Genomic DNA, 19,298 nt, shown 5'->3' with positions numbered 1-19,298 from the left:
GGTTCCATCTTCTCAAATGACTCTAGCTTATGTCAGTTGAAAAAATAATAATAAAATAAAATCCAGGATAGAACACTTAACTGCTTTTGCAGAAGACCCATGTTTGGTTCCCAGCAACCACATGACGGCTCATAACCTCTTCTGACCTCTGAGGGTTATTTCATGCATGTGGTACATACACTCAGGCACACACAGCATAAAATATTTTTCCTTAGAAAAGGAACTTCTGCTTTTGAATTGTAACTTAAATAAGAACCACCCTTCCCCTCTAGACTAGTGCATTGGTGGTGACAGATGGAGACATTAATCTCCTATGGATCATGCTCAAGACTTAGCTATCCAGAATTATAATTCACATGCACGCATGTATTATACACACATACACATACACGGGCATGTGTGATCCTGTGTAGGGTATAAAAACTCATCAAACGATAGAAGTATTTGTTGGTAGGTCTGATTTTAATGTGCGGAATTGTCAAGGGAGCTTTTGAGGCAAGCGCTGGGCTCTAGCAGCCTCTACAACCTGTTTGGCCACCTATTCCAATATGCCAACTAAAGACAAGCAGAAGACTTACATGGTGTGGCCATACTGTTGAAATGGAAAAGGGAGTTCAGGGACCCCCCCAAGTCCTTCTTTGGGGTGCTGACATTTCTCTGGGTTCAAGTAGAGGAAGGAAAAAAATTGTGTGAGGGGACAAAATGCTTCATGAAAGGTTATTGCTTCTGCTGCAGGGTGTGGGGTCTGCCCTATGTGTCTGTTGTGGAAATCCAAGGCAGCTGGAGAGGAAAGGTTGAGGAGATGATTAACAGACACAAGACAAGAAGAGATTCCCTACACACTTTCAGTTCCCCTGCTGGTGCCAAGTGGAGAGAATGTTTCAGCAAAATCAGCTCCTAAATGCTTGTTTCTAAACAAAGTGGGATGCATATCTCTAGTGTGTACCGTGCATGGGAGTAGAGCTGGGGTGTGCTCTCGGGGCCCTAACTCAATAAGTCTTAAGATGTAACTCCTGTGTCTATCTTTATCTTTTTTTCAGTTGGTTAGTTTTAGATTGGGATATAATACTACTTGATAAAGTCTATAAACTAAAATAGCACAAAGTATTTATGTAGAATGAGATTTTACAGTAAAAATCCTGGTGAGAAATTACCTTGTTAGGTCATAGTATTTGACCTATAGATTTCCTTTCTCTTTTTATCTTTTTCATCCCTCCCTCCCCACTATACTTCCTAACTTGACAGTTCTCCGCAGAAGAACTAGAGTTCACCTTCCTGTCCATTCGTGTATTCCCCACCCCCAAGCCTCCCCACCCCATTTACCCCAGTACGCTCGTGTTCAGTTTCGCTTTGTTTTGGCAGTCCTTGTGCTAGAACGTGAGTCATTTAACCGTATAGAAATGTTTGCTGTGTTGCTCCATGATCCATATTGACTAGAGTTCTGACATGGTGCCTTGGGGAAGCTCTGAGGATTGGATCCTGGCACTGTGGTGAGTTCTGGTAAGACCCTTGCTTGGTGCCCTTTTCTTTTTCTTTTCCTTTTAGTTTTTAAATCCTTGTTTTCATTGTTTGGATAGGAACGCGCTATATATCTTTTTTCCCACTCCCTTTTCCTTCTCTCCTCTCCCTTTCCACCCCCCCCCTGCCCCCAACTGTCCCAATTTACTCAGGAGATTTTGTCCTTTTTTTCCTTTCCTACGTGATTCATGTATGTCTCTCTTAGGGTTCTTGGTGCTCATTTCAGCAAGCCAGGATTCACCTTTTCCCTTTTCTTTGCTGGGCCTTTTGGATTCTCACTCTGCACAGTGCCATCCACAAGAGTGGAGTAAACGTTTGATGCCACATCTGAATAGGACTTTTCATTAGAAGATAGTTCTGTGTAAAATTCATTCCACACAACATGGCCATAATTGCTTCTTTAGTTACAAATGATGATGGGGTTGAGGAGAAAAGGACACATGTACATTTCCTCTCACATGGAATCTGGGTTAAAGAAAAAGGCCTCCGATGACCTGAAAGCAGAGGGTGTAATACACTTGAGGAAAGGAGGAGGAGCAGGGCTGGATGAGGACAAGAGGAGGGTGCTGGAGGGTGGGTATGAACAAAGCCCAACAGTACACTGTGTACACACGCAGGTGAGCCCAGGCTTTGTAAGGAGCAGAGATAGGGCCTGTGCAGTTTCCTGACTGTAGATAGGGTTTTCCAAACCTCCACTCACAAAACCTTTGTTGTCGTCCAGTGGTTTGTGTGCTCTACTACACAGAGGACTTAAGTTCTACCAGCAGAATTGGTTTAACTTGGCCAAGCTCAATTCTCGGTGACTTTGAAATGGGCCAAACCAGACAGCCTAAAAGTTGAACTGGCCCTTCCTGTCCCTTGCCTATTGCTGCAAGGGGTGAGCTAACCTGGCAGCGCTGGAAGACTCACCCTGGTGGTGAGGACAGGGGAGAACTGCTGGGCCTGACTAGCTCTGCAACTAACCACCCAGGTCTGGAACCAGGGACCCCTTTAATCCCAGCACTCAGGAAGCACAGGCTGGTGGATCTCTGGGAGTTTGAGGCCAGCCTGATCTACAAAGCGAGTTCCAGTACAGCCAGGACTGTTTCACAGAAAAACCCTGTCTCAAAAAAACAAACAACAAAAAATAACAGAACCAGGGCTAAGAGTTGGCCCACCCCCAGCCTTAACCCCGTCCAGTATCTGCAGGAGCACATGAAGGGGCTGGTCCTGCAGACCTAAAGCAGCAGGATCTCCACTACACATGGCAACAACAGGATATCCAAGAGGAGTCCCAGTGAGGGCCCAGCATTGATGGTGGTGCGGGACCAGAGGCCTCAAGTCAGATCAATGGCTCTTCGCAATGAACAGTTGCAAATAAAGATACCTGGACAAAAGGGTTTACTGCGTGTCTCACTGTGCTACACTACAGCTTCAATGATGAGATTTCCCCCCTTTTTTTTCCTTTTCCTTTTTTCTCTTAAATTTTGTTTTTTTCTCAGGGGATGAGAGTTGCATGGGCAGAGGGCAGATACAAAGGAACAGGGAAATGAATGGGATCAAGATAGCATGATGTAAAAGACACAAAGAATAAATAAGAAGAAAGTTTAAAGAGTTCTACTTTGAAGCATGAATATGCTTATATAGCCTGTGGCTATATAAGAATATTAATTTTAATATTAAATAAATTAAATAAGAATATTAATTTAAATATTTTAAATATGGGAGTGGCTATTTAAATCCTTTTTTTATTTTCAATTTTATGTGCACATTTGTCTGTGTGAGGGTGTCAGATTCCCTGGAACTAGAATTATAGTTGTGAGCTGCCATGTGGGTGCTGAGATTTGAACGAGTCCTCTGAAGAACAGCTCTCCTATTTAAATTATTAAATTACTTAAATTATTTTATCTGGAGTTATGATAGTTTAACATTGTTTTAAAACCATTTCCGCTGGGCGGTGGTGGTGCACGCCTTTAATCCCAGCACTCGGGAGGCAGAGGCAGGCGGATCTCTGTGAGTTCGAGGCCAGCCTGTCTACAAGAGCTAGTGCCAGGACAGGCTCCAAAGCTACAGAGAAACCCTGTCTCGAAAAACCAAAAAAAAAAAAAAAAAAAACAAACAAACAAAACAAATCCCATTTCTTTAAAAAACAAAAGGCTAAGAAAGTTTGGGCAATGGAGCTCTAATCCAGATACTGGTCATCTGTAGCAGTGATAGTCTGCTGATGTACGGTGTTTAATGAGGGCAGTAATGAAATCACTAACAGGAAGAACAAGGGCCCCGCAAGGATGTTGGCATTTGTTGCGGTGGACAAGGATACTTGCTAATGAGACCTCAGAAGGCATTTGTATGGGAGATTAGATGTGGGTAGATGATGGCTATGTCCAGCTGCAATAGAAGTTCCTGGGAATAGCATGACAGTAGAATGGCACGGGATCTTGAGGTATCTTAGAGCAGGGAGATGCCTCTGCTGGAGCCAAAATGGTCGAGCTGCTTTGTTGAACAAAGAATAAGGACTGACTCCACAGTGGAACTGGAACTATCAGTTTTAAATGTTGTATGAATATAGAGAAGGTTCTGCAATTTTTTTTTTAATAACAGATTTTTATTAGCTTGTTTTCTTTAAGGACCTTTTAACTTTGTGTTATGGTATTCCTCTTTGACTTTTCAAGACAGGGTTTCTCTATGTAGCCCTGGCTGTCCTGGAACTCGCCCTGTAGACCAGGCTGGCTTCAAACTCACAGAGACACCTGCCTCTGCTTCCCGAGCAGAGATGGTGTTGAAATAGAAATAGAAATGCCCCACCTGCAGAGGGCTGCTCTGCAGATCCATAGCTGTGGCCCTCGTAATTCTGGCCAGGGTCTTTAGCCCTTAGCCATTCATTGCCCAGCATTTCATTGAAATGTTTCGTAAGCCTTTCGTATCTATTCATTTCTATTTTCAGATCGTCTTTAGGGTTAGTGGTTGTTTGAGGATTTGAAAGGATGGAATGACACTTAAGCAATGCTAAACCAGGAGTCTTTTCTTTCCTTAACAGATGCAGCAGCTGTTTTACGAGAATTATGAACAGAACAAGAAAGGGTACATTAGAGATCTCCATAGCAGTAAAATCCACCGAGCAATCACCTTACACCCCAACAAAAACCCACCCTACCAATACAGGCTACACAGTTACATGCTCAGCCGCAAGATTGCCGAGCTGCGCCATCGCACAATCCAGTTGCACCGGGAAATCGTCCTGATGAGCAAGTACAGCAGCACAGAGGTCCACAAGGAAGACCTCCAGCTGGGCATCCCTCCGTCCTTTATGCGCTTTCAAGCCCGCCAGCGAGAGGAGATCCTGGAGTGGGAGTTTCTGACTGGAAAATACTTATATTCAGCCACTGACGGCCAGCCTCCCCGGAGAGGGATGGACTCAGCACAGAAGGAGGCCTTGGACGACATCGTCATGCAGGTGATGGAGATGATCAACGCCAATGCCAAGACCCGAGGGCGCATCATCGACTTCAAGGAGATCCAGTATGGCTACCGGCGCGTGAACCCCATGTACGGGGCCGAGTACATCTTGGACCTGCTGCTCCTGTATAAGAAGCACAAAGGGAAGAAGATGACAGTCCCTGTGAGGAGGCATGCGTACCTGCAGCAGACCTTCAGTAAGATCCAGTTTGTGGAGCACGAGGAGCTGGATGCGCAGGAGCTGGCCAACAGAATCAACCAGGACTCCGGGTCCCTGTCCTTCCTGTCCAATTCCCTGAAGAAGCTCGTTCCCTTCCAGCTACCTGGGTCCAAGATTGAGCACAAAGAGCCCAAAGAAAAGAAGATAAACATTCTGATCCCTTTGTCTGGACGCTTTGACATGTTTGCAAGGTTCATGGGAAACTTTGAGAAGACATGTCTCATTCCAAATCATAACGTCAAGCTCGTCGTTCTGCTCTTCAATTCTGACTCCAACCCTGACAAGGCCAAACAGGTTGAACTGATGAGAGATTACCGAGTTAAGTACCCTAAAGCTGACATGCAGGTTTTACCTGTGTCCGGAGGGTTTTCAAGAGCGCTGGCCCTAGAAGTAGGATCTTCCCAGTTTAATAATGACTCTTTGCTCTTCTTCTGTGATGTTGACCTGGTATTTACTGTGGAGTTCCTACAACGGTGTCGCGCAAACACAGTGCTGGGTCAGCAGATCTATTTCCCAATCATTTTTAGCCAGTACGATCCAAAGATTGTTTATAGTGGGAAGGTTCCCAGTGACAACCATTTTGCCTTTACTCAAAAAACCGGCTTCTGGAGAAACTATGGGTTTGGCATTACTTGTATTTATAAGGGAGATCTTGTGAGAGTGGGAGGCTTTGACGTCTCCATCCAAGGCTGGGGTCTAGAGGATGTGGACCTCTTTAACAAGGTTGTCCAGGCCGGGTTGAGGATATTCCGGAGCCAGGAGGTTGGAGTCGTCCACATCCACCACCCTGTCTTCTGTGACCCCAATCTGGATCCCAAACAGTATAAAATGTGCTTGGGGTCGAAAGCATCCACGTATGGGTCCACACAGCAGCTGGCCGAGATGTGGCTGGAAAAGAATGACCCCAGTTACAGCAAAAGCGGCAGTAACGGCTCTGCCAGGACAGCCTGATTCCAGCCCCACTGGAAAGGACGTTTTTAATTGCCTAATTTATTTTTCAAAAACTTTTTTGTACGATGAGTTTTTTGAAGTCCGTACAAGGATATATTTTCCAAGTGGTTTTCTTACACAGGACTCCTTTAAGATTAAACTTTTTGAACAAAAATGTGATCAATGTTTGCCTTTGAACACATCTTGCTGAACATGATGTAGCACCTGCTTAATCCTGACTTGAAACATACCCGGTGAACAAAACTTTTATAGTGAGTTTTTGGTTTTATACATTTCTTTTCCAGACAACCCCTCCCTCCTCTGTAGTCCTATGGCAGAAACCGTGAACATTCCTAAGAAGTATTATTGTGGCACACACACTGTAACTCTGGTAAATGCTCTGTTGTGACTGTTAACTTTGCACAAATTCTACCTTTTTACCTTTTTTTAAACAATTTTTTAAGACATCTTTGGTTCCAGTCACAAAGTAAACAGACATGATAATAGCTGTGTTGTCGCTGTCGACAGGACAGCTTTCCAGATTGGTCGTCTGCCCCAGGCTGGGCTCCACCCTCTGTGGCCACCTGGGTTTGCCTAGCTGGGGATCGAGGAGGGCACAGCTATGGCTGACTCCACTGTAATTCCTTGGCCAAAGCAGACCCGGCACTGAAGCCCAAGGCAAACTTGGCATTTTCTCTGCCCTGCCCCTTCTCTTTAGGGTACAGTATTATTTAGGGTGACAAAGAATGGCTGTTAGTAGTGTAATGGATGCAAGCTACACAGCAAACCCCTAATGAAAATGTGAGGGGCAAAGTTGGGGTTTTGTTCTCTTGATCCTGTGTTGTGGGGGGAGATGGTCGCTTCATTTTTTAATTACTGTTTTGTTCTATCTTGTTTATCTGAAGTACCTTTAATTTATTTAATACCATTGGTTAGATCTCTTCCATTTTGAGTACTTGTCAGTTACTAGTATTTATGTGTACCATGGGCGTGATTAGAATGTTTTATTTGCGGTAAACCGATCTCCAAAGATTTCCTTTTGAAAACACTTTTTCCTCATCCTTAATTTGTACATTCCCATCTTGCTAAATATCAAGTGTTCTTTGATAATTTTGGTGCTCATGTGTTTTGGGGACAGAAGTGAAATGACTCTCCTGTTACACCAGAATGTTTGTTTTCAACTCACAGATCAAACGTGCCTTAATAATTTGTTTTCATTTAGATTTCAAACAGTTGATAGATTTGCCATTTTTAATATACATCATTGGAGATCTGCTTATTTGTAAATAGCCTATTGCACATTTGAACAAATAAACCAGTGGACAGTATTTTTCTATTGTACTTTGCAGACCCATTTTGTCTCATTATTTTTGTGTTAGTTGAAGAATTGAATTACATTTGGAAAGTAAAACACTGAAACATGGACTCAGCCTTTTCAGTTATTTGAGTCAGCGCTTCTATGGACTGCAGGTGGGAGTGGCGTGGACCTGCTTCGCTTTTAGGGTAAACTCATCCCTTTTCCCCCATCAGCTTGCTGATTGAATGCAAAAAAAAAAAAAAAAAAAAAAAAAAAAACCAACAGTGATTCAGCCCAGGCAGGCCCAAGCCCTTGTCTGGCTCCTGACTATACATACACCCTCATCAGCCCAGAGGTTAAGCAGTGTCCCATGTGAAACCATCAACACTGATTCCTTGGGGTTTTAGGTTCGATCTAACCAGAGGGAAAAAAATGCACAGAGTTGCTATGGTATCCAGAAATCCGAAGGTGGCCTCTGGTGCTATCAGCAAGGTTCTGTGGATGAGAACTTCCCCCCGCCCCCAGGAGAGGCTTCTGCAGTGTGATGCCATTGTGCTCTCAGAATTGCTGTAATCTGCCTACTTGCCACTCCGTCTATGCAGTTGTTGGCTTCCCCTGCCCGTGGAGAAACCAGAGCAATCTTACCCTCCAGTTAAGAAGAGCATCATCCACGGCTGATGGCGTGCCGTGTCTGTGTGCGTGTGTCCGACACCAGCTGTAGGGAGTGACACATGGTTTAACATTCTCCTTGCTCCTCTGTCCTCACTCCACCATCTACCACACAGGTCTCCCCAACTCTCTGTCTCCAGGAATGCTGTTAGCCCCTTTCCCAGTTCCCCACCCTTGCTAACATCTGTGATGTCTGCTGCCCCCAAGTTCAACTCTCATCCCGTCACTCCTGGTGACTACAGTGTCCTTCCAGAGGGAGTCTCAATAATCTTGTCCCAGCCCTCAAGCTGGACACTGCCTGCTGACCATTATCCCTTACTCAGGACACCTATAACCACACCAGTTGTTAGCCCACACCGTGGGCTGGCAGGCTCTGACACTCTGAAACATCCCATTGTCCACATTGATGCCACCTTAGACCCGCCTCCGCACCTCCCACCTGTGTGCATGTGATTATGACTTAATCCTTCCCTCGTGTGGTCATTTCTCTCATTAGACCTCATAGAAGCTGCACCTGGGCCTCTTGATCCCGGTGGTTCCCTGGTGTGTTGGGAACTGTGCTTCCTACTCTTTGAAATGGAATTCCGTGTAAGTCCTATGGTCATTGGATGGGCTGCGACTTGCCACCCTCACCCTGAACTGAGAAATACAGCCTCAAGCCCCAGGGAAGCTTTCTAACTAATACTTTGTTCTGTATGGGCTGCTTTGTCTTGAGACAGGGTCTCACTATATGACTGGTTTGAAACTCACTCTGTGGACCAGGCTGGCCTCAACTCGGAGATCCACCTGCCTCTGTCTCCTGACATGTGCCATCAAACCCAGCTGCATTGCCTTATCTTTTAAAAAAAATATATTAAGAAACTCGTGTGTCCCAAACACACTGGACAAATCCTAATGACAATATTTTTTTAAATTAAGAATGTGAATGGGGTTAGGGCAGGGAAGAGATCACTGTGCTCAAGGGCATGCAGATGGAAGCTTCTTTCCCCGTCCAGCCATCCAGTGCAAGATTCTTTGCATAGTGGACTGCCGGGTTTGTATGTATCCTGGTGAAGAAAGTGTATGTGTGTATATGATGAGAAAATCGAGTATCCTATAATACATAGATCCCAGCAGGAATATCCGTTGCCTCTTGGGGTACTTTAGGGCAGAGCAGAGTTCCATGGCCTTCTGCTATCTGGAGGCATTTGGGAGGGCAGGCCTGGCAGGTTTGGATGCTGTGTTTAGACTTGGAGGCAATTCTGAGAGTGGTGGAGTAAGGTAGTCACAGACAGCCCTGACAGATGTTGGTAACTGGTATGTCACTCTCAGAAGTAATATTTTGCTGGACCTGGCGGTCTGGGCCTTGAGCCATAACACCCTGAGACCCTCATGTTTCTAAAGGAAGGCAAGGCTCACACGGTACTAGTTCCGAAATACCCGCTCTGGGCTGTAGATAGGCTGACCCTGGGAGAGAAAGTGGAGCAGAAAGTCAATTAAGCCTGAAAGCAGGAAGAAGTAGAAACCTTCCTGAATCTACCAATCAAGTTCCAGCCCTCTGGGCATGTCTGTCCCACCTCTTTCCTGCCCAGCCCTGTCCACATCCTGTTTTACCAAGTCCTGCGTCTCAACACAGCCCAGCAATAGGTAGGTGTGAGGAGGTTTCTTCTCCCCAGGCTGCAGGCTCGTGGACTTTGCTAATACATCCCCTGCTTGCTGTTTATCACAGTTGGACTTGACTTCCTCCTGTCCCTGGAAGGACCACGGGGACCTGGTGTTCTCTGCAGGCAGCTTCATCCAGTACCCAGTGTGCTCTGAGTCCAAGACACCCCCCTTCTGGGAAGGGAATGTTTACATTAAAAAGCCACCCTGTTGCCAGCGCCCTTGTCTTTAAAGACAGGCTCTTAGTGGCCTTGGAGTTCTACTCAAGTCCCAGTGCCTAAAGGATGCAGAGCCTTTGGAGGGATCCCAGGTGCCAGCCCTCCCCACCCTGTACAGCTCCGGCCCGCCCTGGGGATTAGGCTGGGTTACTACTGGTACAAAGACCTGTAATCTGGGTTGCAAAGGAGCTTATTTACATGCCACGCGACCGGGAGCCAGCTGGGATTGTGTCGGCTAAAGTGGCTGCACAGGTCTGCTATCCACACAGACGAGTCCCATGGCACTTCGCAAGTCCTTAAAAGCAGCCATTTTCTCTTCTGCGTGGAAACGTCCTCCCTGCATTTGTTTAGCCTGACTTATAAATGCAGTCATTGAAGATGGGAACGTGGGAGTCCTGTGGAGTACCCCACAACTGGTTGAGCTGTAGTATCTCCAATAGAAAATGCTACATTGTTTTCCTGTGCTCTGCAGTTGAGCGGGTTCACGCCCGTGTGGTTGCTGAATCTTTTCTCTAAATCTTCAAAAGCCATGGCTCCTACGCTGCAGCTGTGGTCTTCCTGTTTCACTAGTTTTGACGAAAAGCAAGTATTGCCTTTTACAGAGCGTTCTAGCCATACTCCCTTTGAGATAGAGCAGCCTTGCTGGATTGCTTTTAAGGAGAATATTTAAAAATCGATCAAGTCATTTAATGTTAAGGACAGATAAGAAGCCCTACAGTCTCTAAGGCCATGTCTGGGATGAGCTGCTCTCTGCGTGACGCAGACCAGCACAGGAGCGTTCACGAGGCTCCTGGCTGCCACCTCCTGTGACTGCTCTCTGCCCCTCACCCTTGTTACGCCTCAGTTGCTCTAAATCCCTTCTCTGGGCAAAGAAAACCCTGCGAGTTTGACTTCAAAATGAACTTTAACCTCAGTTATTCTGAATGAAACATGGCTCTTCAGGCAAAGCTAGATTCTTGTCCCATAGTTAAAGGGGGTCCTTGTTTCCGTGCCCCAAAGCATTTTCCACACACCCAGGCTGAAGCTAGAAATAAGTACATTTCTGAAAGTATACTCTGAAAGACTCTCAGTATTGTAAAGGAAGTATTTTACATCTCCATTGGGTTAAAAATATGGAAAAATTTCATTCACTAAACACGAGAGGGCTTTTTGCCCTTTTCATTGCAACAGTACGTAGTAGGCATTGCAAGTTAGGGGTGATTTAAAGCTACGGGAAGAATGTAGGTTCTATGTAGAACCTACCCTGCTTTCCGTGAAACCATTGGGCATCACGGAGTTTGCCATCTACAGAGGCCCTGGAGCCAATCCCTGGGTGACTAGGGTTTGACCATTCATGACAACGGGAAGTCAACTGGGAATTGTCATTTGATCAGCAGTGACATTTTGTACCCACTAGCATTTCTAACAAATCCTTCTGAAACACCAAGCTGAAGGGATGGCTCAGTGGTTAAGAGTACACACTGCTTGTAGAGAACCTGAGCTCTGTTCCCAGCATCCACTTAGGGTGATTCACAACTGCCTATTCCAACCCCAGGAGGTCTGGCATGCCCTTCTGGACTCTGCAGGAACCTGCATCTACATGCACACCCTCTCCCAGACAGCACAGCTAAAAAGAAATCTTTTAAAATAAAACCTTTTCAAATTAAAACTTAATGAGGTACTGGGATGTAGCTTCAGTGGTTGAGTGCTTACCTACCGTGTGTAAGACCCTGGGTTTGGTCCCCAGGACCACACAAGCACAAAATATATATAAAGAAAATGAACTTCAGCAACAAAACCACACCAGAGACTTACTGAGTAGACTGTCCTGTATGATGTTGGTTGGCCATACCATTCTGGGGAAAAGGGCAACTCCAAAACTCAACCCCGTGGCCACAAAACTTGAGTCATGGCAAAAAGAGGAAAGGGCAGACATAAGGGTGAGTCAGGCGAGCTCCAGATATGTGGCCTCTTGGGGAATGAGGTCCAGTCATAGGCTTGCCCTGGAGACAGGCAGGCAGGCCGAAAAAACGGAAGCTGCCAGCTCAAGATAAGAGCAGCTCTTTCCAGACTTGATGAGGTGGCAGGAGCACAGGGTAAAGTAGGGAGGTGTGATGGGGAGCCCAGGCGTCCCTCGGGGAACCGGGGCATGATTTTTCTGGCAGAAAAGTGCGTATTTGCAAATGCATGAGCGTGAACTTTGATTGACCTACTTAGCCTGGGCTCTAGGTTAGTTTTGAAGACTGTTTTATCAAATGACATTATGATAGGTGCTAGTTAAAATTTTTCTAATTGTTGCCAGGCAGTGGTGGCACACACCTTTGACCCCAATACTTGGGAGAAGGAAGCAGGTGGATCTCTGTGAGTTCGAGGCCAGCCTGGTCCACAGAGTGAAATCTAGGACAGCCAGGGCTACACAGAAGCTCTGTCTCTAAAAACAGACAATGACAATAACAACAAATTTGGTTGTTGACTTAGGTGTTACTGGAAGGCTCAGTACATCACTAAAGTGTTTAAACATGGTGATGAAGACTCCACCAAAGAGTGTTTTCATCAGAAGAATGGGCAAAAGAAAGACATGATCCACCCCTCATCAGTGCACTGGGGATTTCTCTGGGGACCTTGGGCTCCAGGGAAGTGACCATAATCACACATACCCTAGTGGCTTTCCAAGAGCCAGAGTCTGATGTGGCTGCCATCCCTGGGAAATGTGCTTACGTCATGACTTGTGGGTCTTTCAAATTGGATTCAGAGATGGGCCTGTCCCCCTGCGAGGCTGTGCCCTCGAGCTAGTGAGTGCCAGCCCTTGCTCTGAGCTGGGCTGTCAGAGCAGTCACTGTCTGGGCCACATCCTCAGGCGGATGTGACTGGTAGATTTCAGCAGTGAGGGAGGATTGGAAAGCTCAGTCCAGCCCCAGCTGGTTTCCTGTGGGTCTGCCAGAAGTGCGAGGCAGGCAGCCTGAGGTGCTGCGCCTGCCCAGAGAGTCCTCCCTGCTGCCAGGCCAGCAGCCCTGCAGCAAGGACGGTGCTTGGCTTCCGCTCCCCTCCTGTTAGTTCAGAGGCACGTACAGACCATCTCTCTCCCCTCCCCTCAGGTGACAGCTGTTGTGACTCTTCTCTTCAAGTCTCTCCTGCCACAAGTCATTGTTCCCTGATTGCTCAACTGCTCCAGTGCCCTCTCCCCACTTCCCAGTATTCCATTTCCCAATAGGAATACTCCTTCCTGGCTGCCTCTCAGTTTCAAATGAGAAGGAAAATATCCACGAGCCCCGGGATTCAGAATCACACAGAGTTCCATAGGTTTGGGATAAAAATGCCACAGTTTGTCCTAAAATAAATCATCTGAGAAAGTGTGAGGTTGCCAGCTTTGCAAGATCGTGGCATCGGACGGAATCTCTCCTTTGGACAAACAATGGCTGTGCTTTGGCTTTGAATGAGCAGGTATCCGTTACCACGAATCTAGGAACTCTGCCAGTCTGTGGCTCCGGGGCGAGCCAGAGAGCCAGAGGCAAGCATGCCACCAGGCTCCAGGCATGTCGGCCAGCGTCTGTCTGTGAAGGATGTTGCTTTACCATGGCTCCAGAATGGGGCCCTGGCTAAGATGTACATTCTGAAATGTCAGGGCCCAAGGTTCAAAACAGACAGCGTAAGGGACAGCGGGTCCTCACACTGTGAGAGGTATAAGTGTAGCTCATGTTATAGACAGACCTGTGGTTACATAAACACATGAGAACATCCAGGGAAGGGTGTCAACTAAGATAAGGGATTGGGGAGCGGTTTGCTATGGCACTGCCTAGGAGCCATGTTACTCAGAACCAAGCAAAACCGAGTTTGGGTCAGCAGTGGTCTGGAACCAGCTCAGACTGGAGAAGGAGCCTCTTTTCCAGCTCCACCTGTGACGTTACAACAGGAGTCAGAAATCGACCAAAGTGGAGGATTTGCGCTTCAGGAAGTGGCCAGGGCTTCAAAGCAGGTGTTTTAACTTTTTTTTTTTTTTTCTAAAGTTGGGTTCGCCACCTAGCACTGGTTTGAGTCAACTCCATAGACCCCCAGGCCCGGCCCGCAGCTGGGTGCTCTCAGATTTCCAGGGCCAAGGTTTGGTTTCCTTTTTATGAAGTGGGCGTGGTTACCCTCACCTCCTCAGACTGAGAGCAGAGCTGACTGGCTTTGGCTGTCCTAAAGCTTTATGTCAGTTTATAGTGCCAACTGCCCTCACTATCCCTCACGTCAACTGAAAACACTTCAACTGGGAGATGCCCTGCTCACCCCCCTCCTCCATCCCAGCCCCTCCCTTAAAGAAACAACAATTTTTAAAAACCCAACCAAATACCTAATGCACCGCTGTGGTTCAAGCTCAGACTGCTTGGTGGACCGTCCTGCGCTTTAACCCAGTGGGCCTCAACTGCCTTTCTGACTTTACCTGTCCGCATAAACCCGTCTCATCTCTGCAGTCAAGAGGAAACCAGTGGATCATTCTCTGAAGGGCAGCAACTCTAGTCACGTGACATCTGGAGAATCCTCTGCCCGACTGGGAACACCTGCAGACTTGCCCAGTACCAGCCTCGGTCTGAGGTCCCTTCCTGCTTGTCACAGCAGGTTCTAGGTTTTTAGCTGTGTCTCCCTGTCTGTCACCTAGTAGCCACAGTAGACTGACTGGCAGGATCAGGACACACTCATCTTGGAGACTCACGAGGGACCTGAAAAGTCACTGTGCAAAGCCAAGTTAGTCACCCTGTGTGTTGGCGGGGCGGGGGGGAGCGGCTGTCAAAGGAAAATAAGAGCCAACATGAGATCGTCCTAAAAAGAGCTATGACTTTCAACTTTTCCAAGGAAACAACCAACCAGCTCTCAGTAAAGAAAGCCATGGAATACCTCGCTGCTGGACTCCTGAAATGGCTGTCTGTGGGGCAGTGACTCAGTGCCCGGCTCTCCAGAGATGCTACTTCATTTGTGGCTTTCTTCATCCTTGTGAGGTCAGTGCTGCTGACCTCGGCTGCAGAGGAGGAATCGGAGCCCAGAGAGTGTGAGTAACACGCCTAAGGTCACAGAGCTGATAAATAGTAGATCTGTTCAAACAGATCGGCCTCCTTCTGGTAAATGGTGTGTGGCGGGGGTGGGGGTGGGGATGGGGATGGGGATGTGTCGTGTCTGGTTGTCAGGATGGTAAGATCCTCAGCTTAGAGTACCGTACCGTCCTACTACCAGGAAGTAGTGGCCCCTGTCTGCGGTGAATGATTGACAAGCTATAGACTTATGAGGGTGGACTAGCTATTGACAAGCTATAGACTCATACATAAGAGATCTTTTCACAATTGCTCCACTTTAAGAAAGGTTAAGGTTTTTGAGCTGGGTGGTGCAAACATAATCCCAGCACCTGAGAGGCTGACACTGGAGAATTGTGAGTCAGAGGCCAGACCAGGCCACATAGTGAGTTTTAGGCTAGCCTGGGCTACATAGTAAAATTCTGTCTCAAAAAAAAAGTTACATTTCTTAAAATTCCATGTCTTAGTATGTTTTTTTTGTTGTTATCACAACAAAACACCTGTGACCAAATACTTTATAAAAACTAAAGATTTATTGGCTTACAGTGCTAGGGACTGGGAAGTCCAAAGAGCATGCTGGCCTCTGGTGAGGGTCACTGATGTGGTAGAGGGCAGCTCACGGTGAGACGGAGCAAGCATGCTAGATTAGGTCTCAAGCCATCATGGGAACCCACCTTCACAACCTCAACTAACTGGAGGGACCTCATGACTTCATCTTGGGGTGGAGGGCCACGTTTAAAACAAGCATTCCATTCATGTGCTAGTCAGTACAAAAAGAAAGAAAAGAAACCTTCAAAATACACAGTATCCAGAAGATTCTAACTCCAGGAAGGATAGAATAGCTTGTGTCAAACTGATCCTCTCTCTCACTGGCAGTAATTGTATCCCACAGAAAAAGCAACCGTAAGAAACAAAAATGGAAATGAAGAAATGGCTCAGCGGTTAAGAGTCCTGGTTGCTGTTCCCAGGTTCAGTTCCCAACCCCTGCATGGTGGCTTACAATTCCAGGGGATCTGACATCTTCTTCTGGCCTCTGGAGGTACCACATGCACGTGATGAACAGACATCTATACAGGCAAAACATCCATACGCATAAAAAAAAATTATTTAACTGAAAACAGAGGAGCAGCTACTCCAAGCGCTGGTGACTCTGAGAGCATGTGCAAATAGGAGCCGCCTACTCTGGGAGAAGAGAACCTCACCGAGACACACATTGAACAGCCCAGACCACTTAGAAGTGGGAGATCAGGACTCCCTGAGTCCTGTTGCTCTTGGCTTGAGGCGCCAGAGGAAAGCGTTTGGAGCTGCCAAGAGAGCTAGCTGGCAGTTGAGGAGGAGGTCCCAGGAAGGAGCAGTACCGGAGGCTGGAACGACTGAGTTCTACAAGGTTTCTCACTTACCAACTGTTGTTCTTTTGGAAAACTACAACTCCCATGCTCCCCCTGGACTACGGATACCTGTTGCTCCCCGTTAAAAAGGCAGGGCCACACGAGGCCCTCTCTCTCTCTTTCTCTCTTTCTCCCTCTCCTCCCCCCCCCTCTTTCTCGTCCTGCCTTTTCCTCGTGTGTCCCACATCCTTCGTCCTTCTGTGTTTCCCTCCCCCATTAAAGTGGACCCACGTGGGAGCCGCCGTGTCGTGTCTGTGTTTGTTCCGCCGTGCGTGTCTGTCCTGTGTCCCGTGTTCAAGAAGAACACCCCCAGCCCCTCTTCTATTATTTTTTAAGACGAACACCAACCTCAAGTGACTTCTAATTTGGTTGGTGTGGACAGACTCCATGGAACTCAGGAGGAAGTCATAACTGGTGGTCCTAGGGCAGCAAATCAGATTAGCTCCTGCAGCAGGGAGAGACAGAGTTTGGAATTAGAATCTCATTAAGATAAAGGATTGGGCTGACAGCTCAGTGGGTGTGGAGTCTTACAAACGAGGAGCTGAGCTGAGCTCAGATCTCCGGAACCCACGTGTACAGCCGTCGCCTCTCACTGGACGCAGAACAAGAACACCTTGGCTTGTGATTGCTACTCTGCGTTGACCTGAGGCCTGAAATGCAGAACATAGTGACTGCTGGGCTCATCTAAGGACCCCTTTGTTCACTGTCATGTTCTCCCTCCTCACTGTAGGGCCTCTCTCTATGGGATGACCTCACTCCTGCTCAATGGTCCACTTTTCCCACTCAGAAAATGCTTGTCACCCTCTCCACCCACTGCCCCAACACAGCCAGGCACAGGGACAAATGTGGCACCTGGCTCACACCTCAAGGTGCCAGTCCTAAGGTGCCAGCTGTTACGGGGTTTGCAAATAAGTTGAATGGAGACAAGTGGCCCGGATGGAAATCGCCCATCTCCACACGATCTCCTCACTCCTCCTCGCCCAGGAAGTCCCCATGTCATCTCATGGGCTCAAGCTAATAACACCAACTTATTTATACACTGTGTGTGTTGCGGGAGGTGGAACCCAGGGCTTGGGGTGCTAGCTAGTACTTTACCCTGCTCCAGTGCCTCTCAGTTTTAAGGTGAAGCACTTAGCTACAGTTGCTCCTCAACTTACAATGAAGTTTCATGCTCGTAAACAATCCACAGACTGAAAACACTCAGGATAAAACATGCATTTGCTAGAGCTGGGTGTGCAGCTCACTGACAGAGCACTTGTCCTAAGCATAATGCTGTGGACCAGATGCCAAGAGTTCACATACCACACACACACACACACACACACACACACACACACACCATGCTTTTGCTACACCTAACCAGTGAGAATCCTAGCTTCCCTTTGTAATTGTGGGCATCTGGGGCTGTTGTTCCCTAATGAAACCCAATGCTGACCAGATGATTCGCCCTCACTAGTATGGGAAAATCTATGATTTTTAAATTATGCGTACAGTTTCTACTTGAATGCCTACCGCTTTTACTCTGTCATGTACTCAAAAATCTCAGCTGCATCTCTCCCCCTACAGCTGGGGACCACGGTCTGTGTTGTTCCTCCACATTTATATTATCAGTGTTCATCTTCCGTGTGTCGTCTGTGTTTTGTCTGTGTTTACCGTCTGTGTTTATAATCTGTGCGCTCCTGTAACAACTGTCCCTGGAGGTAATGGCTGTCCTACAGCCAACTGCCGGCCGGAATGAGGGACCCACAAGGCTGGGGCTGGTAAGATGGTGTGGGGGTGGGAGAGGCAGTTGCCACCAAGCCTGACAGCCTGAGTTCGGTCCCCAGAACTCACAAAATGAAGCTTGGAGAGCACCCGCTCTCAAAAGCTGTCCTCCTCTGACCTCGGCATGCGAACCTTGGTTCTGTCCTTGTGCATACATGCGCATACACACTAGATGAAAAAATTGTAAAGCTAAAAACAGGGTGAGTAGGATATTGTTCCAGATATAATCCTGGCTTACTGTCCTGTAGTGGGGACAGGTTGGGTAAAACCTGGGGTAGGAAGATGGTGAGTATCCAAACCAGAGAGCTCAGAAATGGCTCTATGGATAACTGGATACCACATTCAACAGAGGTGGCATGTAGGGACTATGTTTTGGCTCAATGGTAGAGGGCTTGCCTAGGATACACAAGGCCCTGGATTCAGTGCTTGGTGTGGGACAAATGTCTATATTCTGTCAATTTTATTTTAAATAAATGCTGATTGGCCAGTAGCCAGGCAGGAAGTATAGGTGGGACAACCAGACAGGAAGTAGAAGCAGGTCAATGAGAACAGGAAAATTCTGGGACGGTATAAGAGTTAATAAGAAGCCTGAGCTAATGGGCCAATCAGTTTATAGGTTTTTTTTTGTTTTGTTTTGTTTTTTGGTTTTTCGAGACAGGGTTTCTCGGTGGCTTTTGGAGCCTGTCCTGGAACTAGCTCTGTAGACCAGGCTGGTCTCGAACTCCCAGAGATCCGCCTGCCTCTGCCTCCCGAGTGCTGGGATTAAAGGCGTGCGCCACCATTGCCCCGCTTCAGTTTATAGTTGATGTAGACCTCTGTGTGATTTCTTTGGGACTTAATGATCACGGGAACTGGGCTGGACAGAAAACTCAGACATTAAGTGCTCAGTACTGAAAAAAATAAAACAGGCACCATGCAGATCTATGGCAGAGGATTGAGTCTTAAGCTCATAGAGCTGTAACCATTACATACATAACCGACCCTTACCCACAAAACAATGGCAGAAGACAAGAGTGCATAACATAGCCAGATAGCTTCCAGAGCTTGAGGTGAGGAAGGATTTCCTAAGAAAAATAATTTCCCTAAATGTTTGCTACAAGGAAAAGGATTTGTACCTGCAAGCCCTTCAAGGAGTCATAAGAAACGAACTATAATAGGAGGAAGATCTTGCAACACCTGAACTAACGAAGGACTCCC

At 47.1% G+C, this 19,298-nt stretch overlaps 1 protein-coding gene across 1 annotated transcript in view; it reads left to right on the top strand.

Moving 5' to 3' along the window:
* The window catches only part of Chsy1 (chondroitin sulfate synthase 1), a 66,245-nt gene extending 58,725 nt beyond the window's left edge, over positions 1 to 7,520 (top strand). The window contains exon 3 of the mRNA XM_005357788.2: positions 4,535 to 7,520. Coding sequence (XP_005357845.1) covers positions 4,535 to 6,124 — 1,590 coding nt within the window. The 3' untranslated portion in view covers positions 6,125 to 7,520. The remainder of the gene's footprint in view (positions 1 to 4,534) is intronic.
* The last annotated feature ends 11,778 nt before the right edge of the window (positions 7,521 to 19,298 follow it).

The sequence above is a fragment of the Microtus ochrogaster genome, chromosome 22, assembly GCF_000317375.1.
Source record: "Microtus ochrogaster isolate Prairie Vole_2 chromosome 22, MicOch1.0, whole genome shotgun sequence".
In the NCBI taxonomy this organism is placed as follows: domain Eukaryota; kingdom Metazoa; phylum Chordata; class Mammalia; order Rodentia; family Cricetidae; genus Microtus; species Microtus ochrogaster.
Note: the sequence above shows the minus strand (reverse complement) of the source record. Positions and strands in the feature narration are given on the sequence as shown.